The 20,342-nt window shown below is 48.8% G+C and overlaps 1 protein-coding gene across 1 annotated transcript in view; it reads left to right on the top strand.

The window, feature by feature from the left end:
• Nucleotides 1-671: 671 nt before the first annotated feature.
• zzef1 (zinc finger, ZZ-type with EF hand domain 1) overlaps nt 672-20,342 on the top strand; it is a 34,827-nt gene continuing 15,156 nt past the window's right edge. The window contains exons 1-41 of the mRNA XM_049018113.1: nt 672-1,516; nt 2,950-3,094; nt 3,429-3,623; nt 3,832-4,015; nt 4,140-4,339; nt 4,837-5,047; nt 5,333-5,449; nt 5,734-5,912; nt 6,178-6,276; nt 6,652-6,743; nt 6,865-7,010; nt 7,152-7,257; nt 9,546-9,800; nt 9,888-9,988; nt 10,274-10,434; nt 10,763-10,896; nt 10,996-11,066; nt 11,181-11,295; nt 11,597-11,756; nt 11,838-11,959; nt 12,112-12,240; nt 12,727-12,866; nt 13,099-13,180; nt 13,423-13,624; nt 13,744-13,865; nt 14,250-14,490; nt 14,626-14,705; nt 14,864-14,954; nt 15,076-15,565; nt 15,788-15,952; nt 16,363-16,482; nt 16,572-16,733; nt 17,001-17,130; nt 17,669-17,807; nt 18,069-18,234; nt 18,313-18,575; nt 18,741-18,874; nt 19,188-19,332; nt 19,430-19,590; nt 19,710-19,993; nt 20,076-20,250. Of these exons, the coding sequence (XP_048874070.1) occupies nt 1,100-1,516; nt 2,950-3,094; nt 3,429-3,623; nt 3,832-4,015; nt 4,140-4,339; nt 4,837-5,047; nt 5,333-5,449; nt 5,734-5,912; nt 6,178-6,276; nt 6,652-6,743; nt 6,865-7,010; nt 7,152-7,257; nt 9,546-9,800; nt 9,888-9,988; nt 10,274-10,434; nt 10,763-10,896; nt 10,996-11,066; nt 11,181-11,295; nt 11,597-11,756; nt 11,838-11,959; nt 12,112-12,240; nt 12,727-12,866; nt 13,099-13,180; nt 13,423-13,624; nt 13,744-13,865; nt 14,250-14,490; nt 14,626-14,705; nt 14,864-14,954; nt 15,076-15,565; nt 15,788-15,952; nt 16,363-16,482; nt 16,572-16,733; nt 17,001-17,130; nt 17,669-17,807; nt 18,069-18,234; nt 18,313-18,575; nt 18,741-18,874; nt 19,188-19,332; nt 19,430-19,590; nt 19,710-19,993; nt 20,076-20,250 (6,831 nt within the window). The 5' untranslated portion in view covers nt 672-1,099. The remainder of the gene's footprint in view (nt 1,517-2,949; nt 3,095-3,428; nt 3,624-3,831; nt 4,016-4,139; nt 4,340-4,836; nt 5,048-5,332; nt 5,450-5,733; nt 5,913-6,177; nt 6,277-6,651; nt 6,744-6,864; nt 7,011-7,151; nt 7,258-9,545; nt 9,801-9,887; nt 9,989-10,273; nt 10,435-10,762; nt 10,897-10,995; nt 11,067-11,180; nt 11,296-11,596; nt 11,757-11,837; nt 11,960-12,111; nt 12,241-12,726; nt 12,867-13,098; nt 13,181-13,422; nt 13,625-13,743; nt 13,866-14,249; nt 14,491-14,625; nt 14,706-14,863; nt 14,955-15,075; nt 15,566-15,787; nt 15,953-16,362; nt 16,483-16,571; nt 16,734-17,000; nt 17,131-17,668; nt 17,808-18,068; nt 18,235-18,312; nt 18,576-18,740; nt 18,875-19,187; nt 19,333-19,429; nt 19,591-19,709; nt 19,994-20,075; nt 20,251-20,342) is intronic.

The raw sequence follows: 20,342 nt of genomic DNA, 5'->3' as shown, positions 1-20,342 counted from the left end.
TGGAGATTTCAGCTCCAGAAAGTACTAAACCAGACTATCCAGAAAAAACCACACGAGGACACATGGGGGGGGGGGGAGGGGGGACTTGTAAACTCCACACGTATGGAACCCTGGAGGAGACTGAATCCTGGGTCCCAGAGTTGGAAACGACAGTGCTAACCACTCCCCCAAAATGATAAATTATTTAGCATTATTGGTATTGTTGTTGGGACGGCATGGTGGCGCAGTGGCTAGCAAGTATTGTTGCCTCACACTTCTGGGACCAGAGTTTGAGTCTCCGCCAAGGCTCCATGTGTATGGAGTTTGCATGTTCTCTTTGTGATGTCGTAGGGTTCATCTGGGTTTCCTCCCATCATCGAAAAATATGCGAAGGTGAATTGGAGTTAACACCTTCTCAATATATGTGAGTGAATGGTGTGTGAGCGTGCCCTGCAATGGGTTAGCGCCCCATCCTGGGTTGTTCTCAGTCTTGAGCCCATAGGCTCTGGAGCCCTCGATCCCCTGAATAGGATAAGCGGTTACAGAAAATAGATAGGTGGATGGTATTGTTGTGTTTTATGCCTTGTATTATATTGGTGTTGGCTTTCACTGTATCAAAAAAAGCCCTTAGTATACCAAGGCGCTTGATTTGTTCTCCGGTGCAGCAGGTGGCAGTAGCGCCTCTCACAGCATCTGAGCCAGGGAAACCAACGAAGAAGGTTATTGCCGTCAATGAATCAAACGCCGACTCACGGCCGTGGCGAAACTGTCAATGATACTGAATTTTACGTGCGAGTAGCTGTCCAGCCTGAAGTAGTTACATTTTAAACATACTCGTGACCGTAAAATTAAAAAAAAAAAAACATGGCGATGGCAGGAGGAAAAAACACCGACATACCGATTGTTATTGCCCGTGGGCCGGTGGCGAACCCGGAAGTGGCGATTTAAAGCACGGAGTCCAGAGTTTTCCGGCCCGCGTGACGTAGCGCCCCGAGGAGCCGCGGAGCGAGCGTCACTACGGTGGTTGACAGCGGAGCGGCGAGCTGGCGGCCCCGGTAAGGCTGCGCCCCTGACAAGCCCCGGAGTAACTGCCTTCCGACCAAGGCGGGGAAGCCAGAACATGGGGAACGTGGAGAGCGGCTGCGGCGGTGGCGCCAGCGGCGACGAGGAGGACGTCGAGACCGACAGCCACGTCTTTGCTGGGGATAGCCCGGCCTCTGCGACCACGGGCGGCGGCGCGGCGGCAGTGAGCGGAGCCTCGGGATCCGGAGGTGTAAGAGTGTCGAACAGCTCTCCCGCGCCGGCCTTCGGACTCCCCGCACCCGAGGACCTTCTGGAGCAAGGCAAACTGAGGTCGGCGGCGGCCCGGATGAGCGACTCCTGGGTTGCCGTTTCGGAGTCGGTGCTTGCCCGGAACGAGAGTGCGCTGGTGCGCTGGTTGGAAGAGCGGCTGGGCCGTGGCGAAGAGACCGTGACCCTTGAGCAGTTCTGCGAGATGCTGGAGAGCCGGGACGCTCCCCGACACGAGTGCGAGGAGGTGCGGTTTCTCACTCCTCACGTCCGACCGTCGTTCAGTTACCGCTCCCTGTGTCTTCTGCTTTCTGATTTATGTGAATTAAGAAGCTTACCAAGTCACCTGTTACTGCTTATAACTTAAACTTAAACGTAACGAGTTCTTAAAGTTTAGTATCAGAATTATTTTATTCCAAATGTACATAAACTACAAGGAATTTTTGTTCCAGTCTGTGGCATGAGTATACAATGTAATATGCTGTCAGGATAAAGATGCATAAAAAACAAATCGATTAAACAGATGGAGAAATAGAAAACTGTGCTATTAATAAAAAAATAAACATGTAGAGGTAAATAAAGGTGAGGCAAGATGTAGGGTACAGACAGCTTTGGAATATGTGCAAATGAACTTAGAGGGAACAGGAGTATAATGTGTGGTTGGTGACTAATATGGAAGGTCCTACAGGTGCCAGTGAGCTTCTCAACTTCCTAAGTCACCTGTTACTTTTTATAACACATGAAAACTTAAATGTAGTGAGTCTTTTCAATGTTCTGGTTATGTTAGTATTTAGTTTACGTCTGCTTTCCCACTTTACATTCTTAAAGTTTAATTCCATTCATAGCTTTTGGCTTATTCTAAATGTTGTTTATTGTGAGTATAAAAACAGCAAGTTGACTAATTGGCCGATTTCCAAGAAGTCCATGATCGTTGTCTTCCTCAGAGGGCTTATGCTTGTTTTGTAATGCATAAATACTTTGTTACATTTTGCTTTGATTCGTTAGTTCTGTAATGTTGTAGAAGGGTACCTCCTGTGAAATAGGCTGATTTAAAAACTTTTGAGTAATAACTTTTAATAACTGTTGTGTCACCATAGCCGTGACACAGCTGGACAAATGTGTGAATCCAAGATTTGTCCCAGTTCTGATTTTGACACGGCAGGTGAGTCAGGGCTGTGAAGGAAAATTTCACTGGGGCATTACAAGTTCCAATAAGATGCAGAAATATGCTTTATGTTGACAAAGTGTGTGATGCTTATCTTTGTAGATCTAATCAATCTAATCAATGTGCTAGCCAGGAATTGACAAAATATTGGGTATGTTATCTGGAAGTTTTTTAAGGCCTAGAACACTGCAGAGGATTGTCCTTTGAGGTCAATGTACACCTAGATATTAATGGGTAGATAAAGACCTTTGTTGTCTTAAATGAGTCAGTCATGAGCCTCCCGTTGAAGCTGCTGGAATTGGGCCTGCTTGTAATGGATGGTTCTAGAACTATGGAAGTGGACAGGCAAGAGTGGGAAAGGCTGTTTTGGTTTTAAGCTGACACCTCCAGCAGACTGCTGTTAAAATGTACAATATGTAGAGTCAGATCACGGTGAGGAAAAATAATTGGCTTAAATCAGGTTACTATACTTTGGAGTACACCGGGCTGATGGTCACACACATTCTCTATCACAGGCCTTTGGGCAGTTTGATGCAGAAGGAGACGGCATTGTTGATGTGGAGAACATGCTGATGGTGCTGAAAAGTTGCAACGGAGCCAATCTGCAGGGAGAGCTGAGTCACGTGATACGGCAGTTGCAGGCCTGCTCCCTCACACCAGGTACTGTGGCCAGCAGAGAGGGACTGTTGCTTCATGGGGTCAAATCTGACCGAGCCATCTCAGGCTGTGTGCCTTTTGCACATCCTCCCCATTGATGTCTACTGGGAACTGTGGTTTCTTTTCAGCAGGTTTGATGTGAACTTTTCCTTAGTTGGTGTATGGGTACAGCATATACATACACACTCTTCGAAGACAGGGTTAATCTGTGGTCCCTAGTTGTCACAGACCCTGATGGGAGAGGTGACTCTCGAATGCAGATGGCCAGAAGTTTGTTTGCCGACACAGGCCTTATCCTATTGCTCCTTGTCATTCATTGTCGTATGCCACATTCCAGGGTTCATTGACATTTTCTCCAAGACAAAGGACCGCCTTGGATCGCATGCCTCTAAGATACTGAAGTTCCTGCACCGGAACAGGATTCCCAGCAGTGCCATCCCATTCCCTGTTTTAGAGGGCTACAGCAGCCTCTGCACCATGAGGTCTTCTGTCGTGCAAAGCTACCTGGATTTCCTGCTACAGAAAGAGAAGGGTATGGAGTTACTAACCCTAAATGTACTTTCACAGTATAAAATGGCCACAGTAACTCAGGGTAACCCTAGTGTGACCTTAAATACTTGCCTTTTCCCTGCTGACTAAGCATCTGATATAATAAGCTGGTAGAACCATATGTTTTTTTTAGATTGCTTCTGTCTGTTCTTCCGCATTTTATGGTGAGTGGGCTTGCATCCTCTCTGCAGATTTAGACATCCAGTACCAAGCAGAGCAGAATCACGACCCTGACACGGACAAGGTCAAAATCATCAACCCCTGTTATAGCTTCATCGAAGCGTCATCCAACACGGCAGACATCTACAAGATGACAAACGGGGAAACTGTGTCCTTCTGGCAGTCAGATGGTAGTGCCCGGTCACACTGGATAAGGCAAGGCTGCGATAACCGAATAATTAATTGGTTAATTATTGTGGCACTTTGGATCTGTGACATGCAGGTCTGAAAGCTGGGATGGTAATGGGCATGTCTGATACACCTGTCAATGTTTGTTTAGGTTAAAGATGAAGCCGGGTGTGGTGTTAAGGCGGCTGGCCATTGCAGTGGCCTCCAACGACCACAGCTACATGCCCCAGCTGGTGTCCGTGGCCGTGGGGAACAGCCGGCTGTGCCTGCAGGAGATCCGGGAGATCCGCATCCCCAGCAATGTCACGGGCTATGTTGCCCTACTGGAGAATGCCAATATCACACAGACCTGTAAGTCCTCTGCTCCTTCCAGCTGTAACACGAACCTTGTCCTGTATGTATTCCTGTGTACCTCACTCAGTTACATGTTGAATGTTGTATACATTCTAGCTAATCTCACTTCACCACATACTGAACTTTGTGTTGCATTTCTTTTGAACTCATTTAGAGATTTAGAGATGCACAATATATCACTTAACATATCAGTATCAGCTGATGCTCGTTGGCTTCAATGTGTCATTCACGGTTGATATTGCCAACCAATATTTAGACTATAGTCATCATTCAAAGTGAGCACACCACAACTGAAGAGACTACTGAAATAATGAGCATGATCGCATTGGATTCATTTTCCATTGTGGCAAATCAGTTAGTTCATCGGTGCATTCAGCACTAATAGTTTTGCTGCAGTCTCTAACGTCAACAGTACTTCGCTGATCTCTCACTGTCGGCATTGTATGATATGGTTGCCTGACTCTGTTCTGTATGGTTCCCAACCTCTGCTGCAGATGTCCAGATCAACATCAAACGCTGCCTGAGTGATGGCTGTGACACGCGCATTCACGGTCTGAAGACCATGGGTTACCAGGTTGTCAAGAGCACCGAGGTCTCCATTTCGGATGCCTCTGCCATCTGGTATCTGTCACTCCTGACGTCTCTAGTGACGGCGTCCATGGAGAGCAACCCGGCGCTGGCTCAGACGGTCCTCCAGAGCACACAGTGAGTGACGCCCACTGCCAGCAGCATCCCTTTCTATGAATGTGCACCCTGTGGTCATGAAGGAGTTGTCATTATGTCTCATTTTAATTATTGTGCAGCATTTATTTTGTTAGGCAGTTCCTAAAAGTTCCTGAAATGCTAAATTTCTAGTGATATTTCTTGAGGTTATGAGGGTCTGATGGAACCGTGCACCTGAGTTTTTCAGATGCTTGCTGGATTTCGTTGCTCAGCCACCTTTGGCCATCCTCCCCATGTCGGCTAATTGATTCCCCCTCCTTCCTCCAGGAAAGCCTTGCAGCACATGCCACCGTTGTCTTTAACTCCCAGCTCCACCGAATTCCCCAAGTTCTTCTCCCCCAACATCATGGAGGAAGTGGATGCCTTCCTCCTCAGAATAGCCGAGTAATAATAATCATTCCTTGTTTCATGACTGACAGGTGTTTGTTGAACAGTCAGTGGAACACCAAGCAGGTTCATTCAAGATTGTGCACTCTCTACATACAACTGAAGAACAGAATATAGTCAAAGATCTATTCTGTCAACAAGAGTAATGTTAGGACTTCATTCAGATAATCACATTCTATACTTATTGGCTTGCTGCAGTGTCAGTTCCACATCAGTAGATGTTTGTTGTACTGGTTAGTAAATTGAATGAACTGTAACATAGTTGTGTCTGTGTCTGTCAGTTGCTGTGTGAGTCCTGAGGCGGAGCTGACCCTGCTGGCATTTGCCCTGGCTAGGGGTAGTTTGGCCAAGATCATCATGTTCCTCTCCAGCATTAGTGACCACTTGGACAGACAATACAAAGCATCCTCTCTGATCTCCTCCATGGCTGCCGTCCGACTCAAGCTTCTCTACAAGAACGGTAGTAGTGCCCTTTGACCTTTTGACTGGAAAAGGCCTTCGCTAAAGTAAAGATGTCCAGGGTGCCTTTCATGTATTTCAAGGCACTCTGAGGTTAAATTCTGTGGCGCTTGATTCCAATGCTGAATCCTTGTATTTTAATTTTGATTCCTGTTATCGAGACGGTCAGGTGCTTCTGATGGAAACTGCAAGAATGGGACCAAATTGCAATGTGTAGTTCTGAAAATGAACAGGCTATTAACAGTCTTCTGGCTGTTGTTTGCCAGGGAAGCCCCTCCGCCTCAGTCTCCAAGCTTGTGATGTGAAGGGCAAAGAAGACAAGTCTGGCCCGGAGAACATGCTCGTGGAAACCTCCATGGGGGATGGTGCGCTCTACTTTCCACTTTGTCTTCCATCCTTCCCTCCTTCTTATCCAGTGTTGGGTCAGGGGGAGCACAAGGCCCAAGGATGACCAATCTCTGACATTTTAATGTAATGAGCATGATGTCCTTATTGTCTAACAACTAAATGAAAGCAAATGTCTTGCACGTTACATGAAATTTATAACTTATAAAGTTTAGATTCTACCTTAACTAGAAAAGGCACCCTATGGAAATGGGGTGCTTGGTCACCAAACTTGCTGCGGTGCTTTACAGAGAACCAGAGTCTGCTGACTCTGCAAATGTTTCTGCTTCACTTTGGGCATGAACACAAGTCAGACTCAATGCTGTGACATTCCCCTCCCACTGTGCCTTTCCCAGGGTTCCTAACAGAAACCGGGAAGAAAAAAGCCACCATCATTCTGTCTACTGCAGACCAGACCTCCTTCCAGGTCACTCAGATAAAGATCAGGGTGAGTCAAGGCTTTTTGAGATGCATCCTCATCTTTGCCAATGTTTGGGATGAAAGCTGAAAAGACAGATGTACCGATGTCTCCCATTAAATTCCACGCCATTCCTGGGTCGATTTCCCAGGTGCGTAAGGGAGCCATCGGTGCCAAATTTGGGCTGGTGTTCGCCTACAACGAGGCCGACGCCTTCAGCTCAGAGAAACACTTCAAGCGGTTCAAGAACTATGACACCTGGACCTTCAAGGACTTTAGGCAGTTCCTGAAAGAAAGGTAGGACAAGGCCATTTACTGTTGTTTGGGTGTTTGTCTTCAAATTTTTCACCCTTAAAAGGCAAGCAGCTTCCAGCCTCTGCTCCGATAAACTGGCCCTGTGCTGACTGACCCTGAATCTGCCGCTTTCTGATCCCACAGCAGCAAGACCACAAAGCTCACAGAAGACGAGCCTGTTGGTTGGTTTGAGCTGGAGGATGACTGGAACGACACGGAGATCAAGCTGCAGCAGTGTCGAGTTGTGCAGGTGTGGCCCGGCCCGGCCTGAGATGTCTGCTCAGTGTCAGGATTCATAAATGCTACCTCCAGTCAGGTTGCCAGGCGTGCTACACACCCCCCAGGCTGACATATTCTGCATGGACACACATTGGACTGGGCTTTATGGAAAAATTATATCCCGTAATTTAATTATAAATACATATATTTATAAATAATATAAATATTTTGATAATTTAATTTTAATTGATACTTCCGTGGGGAAATTGTCTTTTTACATCTCCCTCAACTTGCTCTTTTGTAGAGTAAGCTGTCTGCCATCAATGGTAATATTGGGACCACTGTGGGCAGATGTTATTGGCCAGTGGGACATAGATTCAGATTGGAAGTTGGCCATTGACTAGTCATTTAGTTGTCAGGCAGCTGTGACACTCCAGTATTGGCAAAATATGGAATATGAGTGTTGTAGTTCTTAAAGGGACAGCTCACTGAGGTGAATAGCTGGAGTTGTTTTTGATATGCAGACTGACATTAGCAAAATTAGGTCAGTAAGCTCAATTTAACATGGTTATCAGTAAATTCTCACCCAGCCATAGTATGAAGCAAATTCAGGGAAACTGAAAGTTGCATAGACTAATTAAAAATATGCATTCTGCACACCACACCACCAAGCTTTTAATCCTAATTAAGCCACAGTTGTAAATAAGAAACATGTTCTTAATCTGTCTTGCCTGGTTAAATAAAGGTAAATAAATAAATAAATAAATAAAAAATAGCCTAGCCTAATTCATCTAAAAAATTGTAAATGGTCAAGTTTTGGCTACATCATGCGAAGACAGGAGCTGTCTTCGCATGATGTAGCCAAAACTTGACCATTTACATTTTTTTAGATGAATTAGGCTAGGCTATTTTTTATTTATTTATTTTTCTCCTATCAAAGAGAGAAGCTGCAATACAGAAATTCATAGCTAGACTATCAAGGTGATTAACTATGGTAAGCACTTGTCTTGCACTGCCATCCACATAAATTGGAAAGCTTTTTTGCCTGCTAACCGAAAGGTGAGTTGGTGATGTGGGTGTCAAACTTCCCAACTTACAAGGATGGTGAACGTACTTTTACTGCAACGAGCAGCGTTTGGGAGTAATAGCTGTCCACAGCAGAAACATAGGCTCGAAGGCTGAACTGAAAACCGAATCCTCTTATCTTGTTTATTTGTAGCCTGCTTACCTGACAATGGCGACAATTGCCATTTATTCAAATATCGACACCAGGTTGCTTATCCGATATTGTCAGTTACCGATAATATCGCCCAGCGCTATAGTACAGTGAAAAACAGAGCATGGTACAGTAATAGTGTTGTACCTTGGGTTGTACAGTGATAATATTGTGCAGCAGGTTGTACAGTGATAGTATTGCACCGTGGGACATTCAGTAATGAATAGTATTGCACAGTGGGTTGTACAGTGCTAGCAATGCACAATGAACTGTATAGTGATTAAAGGGTGTTGTACCATGGATTCTACAATGATTAAATAGTATTGCACCATGACTCTTATAGTGATAAATAGTATTGTACAAAGGCACCATTGGAAAATTAATCAGGCCGAAGGCTAGTAGGCGGGCTAACATGTCTTATCGTGCTGAACGTCAATTTCAAAATGTCCCTAGAAACCAGTTATAGGATGATACAACACCATTTTATATCGATATACCTTTTATTGTGTTTTAAAATTAGGACTCCATTAAAGACTGTTAATGGAAATCAGTAGTATTCCTTTTTAGTTGTGTAAAAAAAAAAAAAAAACATGCGATTTGATCTTTACGTTGCACAGACTCTCAGAATTCACTAAAATCAAACCATTCACTAAGACATGTGATAAATGATTCTTTGTGATTCTACTTATTTCATTCAGTATACCAAAATTATCTTTGCATCACTGATTTGTTCACTTCAAAAACAAGTATAGCTTGTTAAAGCTATAGTTTAGCCACCAAACAATATAAATGGCAAGCAACAAAATGAACTATTAGCATATGCTAAAAACGTAGGCTAACACAGTTCATTGTTCATGTTATAATTGTATGTTTATAAATGTCGTTGCATAAAAATACTAATTTCAGTGAATAGTGCTCTACTGCTACAGTCTGTTGGAGTGAAACGATTTTGTCATAGCTGCTTTATTGGACCCATGCAACACAGATATAGGCGTTTTGTGTTTGTCTTTTTCTGCACCCCCAATTTGCATGCAGCTGTATTTGCATCTGTGAGGGTAGTTTGTTAGCTGACCCACCCCTCCCCTGCCTGTTTTCCTCCCCAGTACCTGATGGTGAAGTTCCTGGGCACCAGGCAGGAGTCAGCTGAGCGGCTGGGCGTGCAGCACCTCTCTGCCAGCGGCTACCTGTGCCCCAGGGCTGAGCGCATGCAGCTGGAGCAACTCGGCACGGCAGAGGATGGCGCTGAAGGCGGCCCCACCACGGCCCTCTGCCTGCTCAATAAGACCCTCTACTTCATTCAGCAGCTCACCCAGGACATCTGCCCTGCCAGCGCCCCGCGGCTGCCCCCATTCCCTTCGGTATGGTGTAGGGGTGGATCGTTCGCTTTGTCTGTGCTTCCTCTGTAGCCCTCCGTTTTCTAACCCCAGGCCGCTCTCCCCACCCAGGCCCTTCAGGACACCTCCCACTCCAAGAGCGCATGTCTGTTGGACTTCAGCGGCCTCAGCCTGCCACTCTTCTGGGAGTTTTACCGCAAACTCATGAATCAGTAGGTGCCCTGATAAAGGCCAGATTAACTGGTGGCTGTGGGCCTGGGAGGAACACGTCCTTTTCCATGTGACCCCCCTTCTCATCTGGTCATCTAACCTACTTCATGTTTATCTAGCTAAAGCCAGTAATTGTTTTTACTGGATGACATCCTCTAAATATTTTTTTCTTTGACCTGTCTGCCATATCATAAAATGAAACCTCATTTCTTCCTTTATTCAGCTCCCCTGCTGGATGTTCACTTTTGGCTGTGTTTGACGGTTCTCACTTTGCCATATGTCTCCAGTGGCGGAAGCGAGGCGGTGAAGACCAGGGTCCTGCTACTCCAGTTGCTGCAGAACTGCTTCCCCGTGCTGCGCACCCCAATGGAGAGGTGCGGGACGGCTGGCAGTGCCCATGTTGACCCGGAGGAGGCAGTGCACGGCCTCTACAGCCACCTGTGCGAGGGTGAGAACCTTCACCGTAGAGTTCAAGGAGCTGATCAGCAGACAGATGCTGGGTCGCTGGGTCTGGTCGTGCCACTTGGGAAAAATACTGATCTGCACTGATGGCTTCACTGGAGTAATTAATTGGGTTCTACATCCCTCACCTGTTGCAGCTGTCATTCAAACACAAATGCAATCAATAGAACATGCTGGAACAATCCCTTTCACTTTTGTTGCCCATCTCCATCCATGCCTGCTCCTATATAGGTGGTTAGCAATGATAAGAGAGTAACTTGATGGGTTGGTTAGTGAATCTGCCTTAACAGTGTTTCTGTGACTGTCTGGAGCAGTGGTGGACAGCCCTGAGGAGGGGGCACCCATCAGCCAGATGCTGAGGAAGGAGGCGCTGAAAGCCATCCTGGATGGGGCGGCAATTTTCTTCCCTGACAAACAGAGCAGGAGAGACAAGCTGTTCAGCATGATGGTGAGACATGTTAGCCCGCCCACTGGCTGTTTCTGCTCTGCCAAGTACCACGCAGGGCCTACAGATGTTCCATTTTCCCTTCCCCTGTTGTGTTACCAGAAAAACATCTCCGCTGAGGATCAGCCTGAATCCCTGAAGCTGACCTTCGAGTCTCTCTGTAAATACTTCAGGTAAGTGGCAAGGAACCTACCTGCCCCTGACCCCGCCCCACCCCCACCTGCAATCACTCTCATGCTGAACTCCCCTGCTTGCTGCTGTTTATCGTGACACGTCTCTTCTGGCAGCCATCAGGATCCCCGGGGCCTTCTGCTGCTTCCCCTCAAGGAGGCACCTTTGGACCACGATGTTTCGCCCGTTCTGAATGTGATGGACACGCTTCTGCTGGTGGCTACACGTGAAGTGAGTTGCTTGGGTGCTTCTTACTTGATGAACAGTTATCAATGTGGTATTTTTAATGTTTATATAGATGCTCGGGTCAAAATTTGTGTCTTCGTATGAAAAGAATGGTTTAGTGTGTGATGGTGCCCTGTGATGGACTGGTATCCCGTCCAGAGTGTCCCCTGCCCTGTTTCTGATAAGGGACTAGCATCCCATCTGGGCTGTCCCCTGCCCTGTGCTTACAACTATAGGCTCCAGCCTCACTGCACTCCTGTTGTGGATGAATAGATGGATGGATGGATGCTCTTCCTCTCTCCCCTAGTGTGAGGCGCTGATGGCTGTTGGCAGTGGCAGTCAGAGTCGGAAGGTGCTGCTGTCGCTCTTCTGGGCCCTTCAGGGAAGCCTGCTCTCCTGGGTCTACCTCCAGCTCAAAGCAGGGTCCACAACCCTGTGCCACTTGGCCAGGGACATCCTCCTGCGATGTGAGCAGATCGGCACCTCCCCAAGCCCCTGTCCACCTTTGGGGAGCTTCCTGCATTGACCTGTCCTGCTGTGTCTCCTAGATGTCGACCGGTTTCTCTCGGGCGTCCAGGACATCATGACCTCTCTGCTGGAGAAATACACCGGCGCAGAGATCATGGAAAAGCTGAGCCCTTCTATCCTAGCCATGGTTACTAGGCAACTGGTACTCAACACACGACTGCTATTTTATTTTGGATGGTGCCGCCCTCTAGTGGTTGCAGTATCACCAGTTTTCAAGTACTAAAATGTTAAGCTGTCGATATGAGTTATTTCCACATGAGCTGCAGCATGACTTGGTCATATTTACTCTTCCAGATTATCTTCCTTCTGGAACTCTCTTCCTTGGACGTCCCTCATTTGATCCTTCTGAAAAACTTCACAGCCTTGGTCGAGCTCCTGAAGAAAATGTACAGTGATAAAGATGAGGATGATGCTCTTTCGAAAGTACGCCGTCCTGCACTCTGCTATTCATACTCCAGTGCCACTCTATTTGCCAGTCTGTTTTTCCATGTGTTTGCATAGTACAATGGCGTCCATATTGAGTTTATTTGAATATAGGCAGCTCCTGACTTTTGTAAGACTGACATTCGTAAATCCAGACTTGCACAAAAATATTCAAGATACATTTTACAGAAGCACTAAAGTAAAATGGTGACATGCCTACATATGGTGACAAATTGGCGCTAAATCTTTTTTTATTTAATATGTATCCTTTAGTATGTATCGCTAATATATTTTTAGTTGATGTGTTTTTTTGTTACAAGGTGTTTTGTATGATGTGGGGGGGTCTATCTGAGTTTTTCCGGCTTGGTGGAGCGGGGTACTTACGCCAGTCGAAATCTGCCTGTGGAGCCCCACGATTCGAGCTGTCGGTCTCTGTGAGAATCAGGTGCACCATGGCCTGACCGTGTGCCTCTGCCATGGCCCCAGGAGCCTGTGGTGCTGAGGACCTGGGGCATGGAGTCAGCCCACAGCTACGAGAGCAGTCGACACGAGACCACCATCTTCAAGTGCCCCGGGGCCACGTCCTTCGAGGTGGAGTTTGATGAGAGATGCGAGACTGAGAAAAGGTACAGGGGCCTTTAGCTGTCATCAGTAATATTTTTTTAAATAACTCTTAATTTCTTTTACGTCTTCTGTAAGTTAGTGACAAAACTGTTAATTTGCTTGGGGTGGGGGTGGTGGTGGAAGAGAAGGATATCATTCAGACTTACTGCCCCGATCCCTGGCTAGCTTCTGGTGGACGCCCACATATTTGACATTTTTTCCTTAACAAGCCTTCTTTCTTTGGATCCCTGATAGATACGATTACCTGGAATTCACAGATGCCAGAGGTGGAAAGGTTTGTTATGGCTTGAAGGTCGGCACGGATAAGTGGCCCAAGGTAAGAACAATTTTTACCATCAGTCAAACCACGCATTTATGCGGGGCCACTGAGGTCTTGGGTGTCCCCTGTTGGCCACAAACTGTCACTACCCTGGGGCAGGAAGGTGTGGGGACCCAAGATGACTTTGAATGGGGTTAGGGTTAGGAAAATAAATGTCCAGCTGGCCCCTGGGTATGACCTGAAGTTCTCATCTTCACCCCTGCTTCCTTGACACCTGAGTACATTCTTGCTGCCCTCAGAAAGTGAATTTCCGAGGTGGTCCTCAGCTGCAGTTCCTCTTCCACTCCGAGAACAACAACAATGGCTGGGGCTACAAGTTCTCCGTTGTGGCCTACGGGCTGCCTGACATCTCTGTGTCCTGGGTCTCTGACCTGCTGCTGCTCACAGCCCGGCTGTTGGGGCGCCTGGCCTCGCGGACCATGGCACTGAAGTCACCTCAGGGTGAGCACCCTGCTGGGTTCTGGTCCGGGTGGCGAAAGGTGGCTTGTGCACTTGTCCATGACAATAGATCTGTCACCTGAAGCAAATATGTGTAAGGGGCTTGTCGTGTCGTTTGGCAGAAACCGGTAGTGCAAAAGATCTCCCGGCGGGAAAGATGAATCACATCCTTGCCTCTGCACTGTGGAAACCCATGTTCAGGCAGGGGCTTGAAGGAGAGCAGCACACTCAGGATGGAAGTGAGGTAACGTGGCTCTGGGATGGAGACCCTAAAACACCGAAGCAGTGCTTCTCCCTCTCTAGGCGAGACCACGCTACCTGCGTGTGGAAAGGAAATGAATGATTCTACTACATGAAAATTAGTGGTGTGTAGCTCAGCAGGTTAGCTTACTGTGCCCATGGTCAGAAAGGTCACAAGGTCAAATCCCAGGGTCAGCAGAGTGATTTTACTCCCTTGAGCAAGGCCATTAAACGTAAGTGTTACAAGATTGTCTGAATATTCAGGTAAAAATGAATAAATAATTTCCAATGCAGTTCCAGTTATTTATTCAATTTAAATGATTTAAATAGCTGTTTTATTGGATGTTGAATTGAATGAGTAATTGTCTGGTTTCCATGTGTCATACAGGTGAACACTCGTCCCTCTGACGAACTCGTCAAGTTCCTTGTCGACTTCGCCAGCTGGGAACCGTCTGAAGACGCCTCTGATAGCGGGGCGGAGATGATGAAAGCACTTGTGCTGGCCTGTAGGAAACAAGCTGCCAGAAACGATGTAGTCACGGGTTCAAAGGTTGACCAGGCCGTTAATGCTATCTGGGCTTGCATGGTTTACCACACCCCGGTCCTTCACCGCAGTCTGCGGAACTACGGTAATAAATTAATTAATTTCTGCCTGTTTACTTTACACCACTAACCTGGAAGATCAAGTCCAACGGGGTGTGTGCTGGGATCCCCGGGTAACAAACTGTCCATCATCTAAATGTTGCCTTTCTGTTACTGAGCAGTGGCCCAAGGTGGGAAGTCCAGCTTCTCTGAGGACTTTGTTCACGTGTACAGCTTTGCGGAGGGCATCCGTACCTGGATGGTGAGTGTGCTTAGCATGGTCTGTCTGCACGTCCTGGGTGAGCAGCTCTTCTGTCATGGAAACATACTCGCTTGAGGATCTTTGTTTTTGCAGCTGTCTTGTATGCTGCCAGGATGAGCAGTTAACGATGGATGTTTGGTTTCATTTTTGCTTTGCAGCTTGAGATGAAACAGAGATACCTGGTGGGAGCAGTGAATCCGTCGGAGGAAAAAGAGGACGATGTCCAGGAAGTGAGCACGGAGGTGCTGGGTACGCTTCCGTCCGCCAGCCGGGTGCCTCACCGCCCAGCCTTTCCCTTTTCTGTTCGGTCTCTATGATCCTGTGGCTGCATCCCCTCATTCTCCAAACCGCTTGTCTTGTCTCTCACCAGTGGATGCCTGCATTGCCAAGAGCCTGCTCCTGCTCAAGTTCGCCCCCTGCTGGGCTCCGGCTGCAGATGAAGGCCCCCCCAGGAATGACGCCTCCCATCCGCTCCTCAGATCCACCTCTGTATCTGAGAGTGACTTCCAGGGCAGCCCGACATCCGGGCTCCAGGCTAGTGGGAGCGAAGCTGGAGCAGACGCCCCCTCAAAGGGTCACATTCCGGTGGTCCAGACCTCTGGCGGTTCCGACCCTGGATCTCCGGGCAGTTTTACCGGGAGCCCCCACCGAGGCTCCACTGAAAGTCTGACCTCTCTCCCTGGAGAAACGGCCTCCCCCTTCAGCCTGCATCGCAAAGTGCCGTTCAGCAGGGGCCGCATACGGCTACTTTCCTTCAGGTCTTTGGAGGAGTCCCGCCCTCCCTTGTCCATCAAGGATAGGTTCCCCATCCTCAAGGATATTATGAACTTCCTGAAGGACCAGACCATCTCCGACGCCAGGTATGTCCCAAATGCTCCACCATATGCAGTGTGTGCCTGTAGGGCTGTTGATAGTCGTCGTATAATTTTGTATTGAGACGGAGGGTCTTTTACGCTCTGAGGCTGATGCCTGTTTTTTGTGTCTTTGACTGCTAAGCTCGTTAGCGTATGTGTGATGGTGAGACCTGGCACGTAGCACATGCATAAAGAGCGCTGGCCACTGATCTGTGCATGCATATGCAGCGTCCTGCAGCTCCTGTCCTTGAAGAAGGCCCAGGCCCTCAGCGTGAGCGAGGTGCTGCGGACCGTGCGCCGGTGCCTGTGTTCCCTGGGTGAGCCGCACCTCTTCCAGGCCTCCTGCATCCTCTTCCTCCAAGAGCTTCTGGCCTTCCAGAAGGACTTCACCAGGTGGGAGCTGGAACGGAAAGCTTTCCGTTTCCCACCGACAGCGACCGTAGCCCGTCGCCGCGTGGTTTTAGCTGCATTTGTTCATAATCTCTGTATATTCTCAGAAGTCGAACTGGAAAAATGACACATTATCCTGCATTTCTAGTCTAATATTTTGCAGCCTGTCTGACTAGCTGTCTTTGAAAGAAAATGTGTATATTTTGACACATCAAGATAGTAAACGATTAAAACCTTTGATTAAAACTGTACTCGAGAATGGATTAATAAAGAGTTGAAGTGCGAAAGCTGTTGGCACCATATAATCTTGCAGTCTTAATCTGACGTCGGTCTGTTTGAGGAACATCAGGCCTGAACTTCAGGAGGCCCCACGGTCCTCACCATCACCTATTTAATTGCTGTTTTTTCTGCAGTTACTTCACCCAGCTGTCAGGCAGCGGGCAGGAGGTGCAGGATGAAGTCCGCCAGTCATACCACCAGCTGGTGCAGATGCTGGTGGATGCCGTCCAGAACTTTGAGTCCATCGGAGATAAGTAAGGGTCCTTCGATTGTTGCTTTGCGACAGGACGCAGGCCTGTTTAAGTGGGTTTTTTTAATGGTCCATATCCCTTGTCCCTCACAGGGCTCTGCTCCCCGCCCTCTCCTGCGTGCAGACCTGCCTTCTCCACCTTCTCGACATGAGCTGGGAAGTGCAAGACCTCCCGCTCTTTCTCAACATCAAATTGCCGGATCTCCTGCTTTCCATGGCCCAGGAGAACATCAGCGTCCATGATATAGCTATAAGGTAGAAGGAAGGGGGGGAAAGACAGAAATTTTTAGGCAAGAGGTAGACAGATGAACGAGAAGGTAGATCCATGTTGTTGTTTATTTTTAAATTCTTATAGTTCCTCAATTAACACAGTCACTATTAGTGTCATAGACTGTTCACGGGTCTCTTCTGGGGTTCAGAGCAGTGACCTTCAGGTTTATAAAGGTCCATGTGTGGTGCCCCCTATGGTGGGAGGTTTGGGATGATAAATGATGCCAGCATTTTATGTTCTGGGCCATTTAGCCAATGGAGTGAGGAGGATGAGATAGCCGACTACCTGAGGAACTGCGAGTGGATGGAGGAGTGTCAGGATGGGATGTTTGAGAAGTGGTACGACAAAATTGTCCAGGGTTCCCCGGAAGAGCGGAGGAAGGTGAGGTCGGCAAACCATCAGAGGTTATACCTCTCTGATGAAGACCAATGCTCTAAGTTGATCTTAGATTACCATGAAGGATAACATACTTGGAATGGCTGATAATCTTTTGGGCTTTCCTAGGAGATTTCACTTCATCGGCCATCTGTACATCCAAGTTCACATAGAACCATATTTGCTTCAGCCAAGCAAATGTTTGCTGACAGGCGGTGCTGGTAATAAACCCAGGAGCCCTATGAATGCACCTGCCGGGTCTGTGTCAGCCTTTGCTTGAAATTAAATATTTACTCTTCCGTACATGTGAGTCTTCAAATGGAGCTTAACCCTATAATGAGACACACCTTCAACCAATTTGATGTTTGACCTGTGAGCACCTATCAGCCATACTAATGTTTATACTGTCAGCTTCCAGTCCGTCCTGTTTACAAGGGAGATCCACCAAGCCGGACAAATAGAAGCAGTAGCCACGCTCAGACCCCGTGCCGTTTGCCGTCTGCCTCCAGCTACTTGACCAGGCTGTCCGCTGATTTTTCCGTAGATGCACATGTTCATCGCACGGTACTGTGACCTGCTAAATGTGGAGATCTCTTGCGATGGCTGCGAGCGCATCGCACCCTGGCACCGCTACCGCTGCCTGCAGTGTACTGACATGGACCTCTGCAAGACCTGCTTCCTCAGTAAGCCCCACCTCCCCACCCCCCATGGTATGGGGTTCCTGAAGCCCCCGAGAATCCTGGGTAAATCTCCGGTGGTTTGGTGGTCTGTTGGCTAGCTTCCTTCTCCAGACCATCGTGATGTATCTCCTGGGATGCCTCAAAGGCTTTGACGTCTTGCTAAGCCTTCGGCACTGGTGAAACCTTGACGTTTGGTAACATAGAACTGCACAGTCATGGTCTGGCTTAGGGAGACTTTTTTGAACTGTTGCTGTTTGCTGTTAGGCGGGGCCAAGCCCGAGGGCCACGAGGACGACCATGAGATGGTGAACATGGAGTACGCCTGCGACCACTGCCAAGGGCTGATTGTGGGCAGCAGGATCAACTGCAACGTGTGCGAGGACTTCGATCTGTGCTTCGGCTGCTACAACTCTAAGCGCTACCCGGATAGGTGAGCAGGGCGGGGCTCTGCCGTGTCGTCTTCAGAACGTCTGGGAACTTGCCTGTTTTACCCCTGCGTCTCCCCCAGCCACCTGCCAACGCACCGCATCACAGTGTACCCAATGGTGACCATCCGGATCAGCGACCGTCATCGTCTCATCCAGCCCTACATCCACAACTACGCCTGGCTGCTGTTTTGTGCATTAGCCCTCTATGCCTCTGACTTGACAAGTGAGCGTGAGCTGGAGGGTGAGGCCCTGGTGGTCGGAGCCCTGAGCACTGCCGCCAGCCTGCAGGCCCGCTGCTCGGAGCTCATTGCTGATTGTCTGCTCAAGGGTCAAAAGGGCAGAGGTCAGTCATTTCCGTAACTGGTAGGCTGGTCACATCTCATGCTGAAAGAAACACTTCACCGTGGCAACCTTGGCTGCCTTGACCATGTAACACAGCAGAATTCATTCTAAGGATGGAATTTCAGTGAAAATCTGTGACCCCCCCCCCCCCCCCCCCCCCCCACAGGTCTGCGGACCTCTGCACTCATGTCCCTGCTGTCGTCGGGCGAGTCGGCCTCAGAGAGTGAGCCGGAGTCTGGCCAGGACTCCCTACAAGGTGGCACCGCCACAGTCTGCTCACCGCCACCCCCTAGGGACAAGGTGACCAGCTGCAGCGTCCTCCGCCCTCCATTAGATGACGTAGGCCAATCTGTGCCTCGGCATGGGGGTCTCTATAAATAGACGCCGAATATGTGCCAATGTGCTAGCCGGAGGTTTCTGGAATAATTAAGAGCGAAGCGCGCAGCAGGCTGGCTGGGCTGTCTGAATGATGATGGCAGGTAGTGCTTAAGAATGTTCTCCATCTTTCTGACAACATGTGTCCTAATGTGTAGTTTATCCTTTATATGACCTGGTCATGATCAGGAATGAAACTTTTTTTGGTAATTGTTTAACATGCCGCCCCTCCCTGCAGCACAAAGGTGGGCCCATTGATGGGCAACCAGCATCCCATCTCCCGCTGGTCTCGGGGGTTCCCACAGGAGATAAGGAGGGACAGCAGCATGACATCAGTGGCCTCAGCCAGACGTCCTCTGATGGCATCCTGACTCCTGGTGAAGGTACCCACGCTCTTCATTCAGCGGTGCAGCGGTTCTTTGTGCCAGGACTTTTCGATGTCAGGCCTGGCCTGAGCTATATCCCTGTCTGCCTCTCCAGCTACTGGGGCCGGCACAGATGCAAATCTCGACGTGCTCCCCCCCGTGACTCCGCTGGATGAGCGGGCCGCCAAGCAGCCCCTCCAAGAACATGTGTTTGCCGAGTGCTCCCGTGAGAGGATCCTGGGCCTGCTGGCGGCCATGCTGCCCCCTGGCAAGCCAGTGAGATGCCGCTCCCCAACTAAGCCCCATCACCATCTCTGTGGTCCAGAGTAAAGTTCCTCCTTTGGGTAAATGGGGAAGGTTTAACTAACCATTTCTGCCCCCCATTCCTCCCCCAGTCCCCGGGCTGTACCCTCCCTCTGCAGAGCCTCAGTTCCATCCTCCCCCTGCTCTTCCGCGTCGTCATCTCCAACGCCGGCTGCCTGAATGAGACATACCATCTGACGCTCGGCCTCCTGGGTCAGCTGCTGTTGCGCCTCTCACCGGCGGCTGCTGACACTGCTGTTGCGGAGGCCCTGGCGGACAGGCAGGCACTGCTGACCCCGGGGGATGGAGCCCCTGACCCGCCAGGCTGGAGGACCACGCAGCTGCTCTTTAGCCTGGGTGCCGTGTGCTTAGACAGGTAGTCCTCCCTTCTTTTCTGTCTTTATGTTGGGAGCCTCTCAAGGACTGAGGCTGAGAGTCTCTCCTCATCCCTGTTGCAGCCGCATTGGCTTAGACTGGGCGTGCTTGGTGGCGGACATCCTGCGGGACCTGAACAGCTCCCCCCAGTGGAGCAGTGTCATCGCAGTACTCACTGACCACTGCATGCAGCAGCTTCCCATCCAGCTGAAACGCTCGAACTTGTTCACCCTGCTGGTGCTGGTGGGATTCCCGGAGGTGCCTCTTCTCCTTATCTGGCCATCATTTTTTGGAGCGTGTTTATTCTTGTGTCCTTGGGCTTCCACCAAGATCTTCTCCAACACACTGCT

Source organism: Brienomyrus brachyistius, chromosome 6 (genome assembly GCF_023856365.1).
Source record: "Brienomyrus brachyistius isolate T26 chromosome 6, BBRACH_0.4, whole genome shotgun sequence".
Lineage (NCBI taxonomy): Eukaryota > Metazoa > Chordata > Actinopteri > Osteoglossiformes > Mormyridae > Brienomyrus > Brienomyrus brachyistius.
The sequence above is the reverse complement of the archived record's forward strand: the minus strand, read 5'-3'. Positions and strand labels throughout refer to the sequence as shown.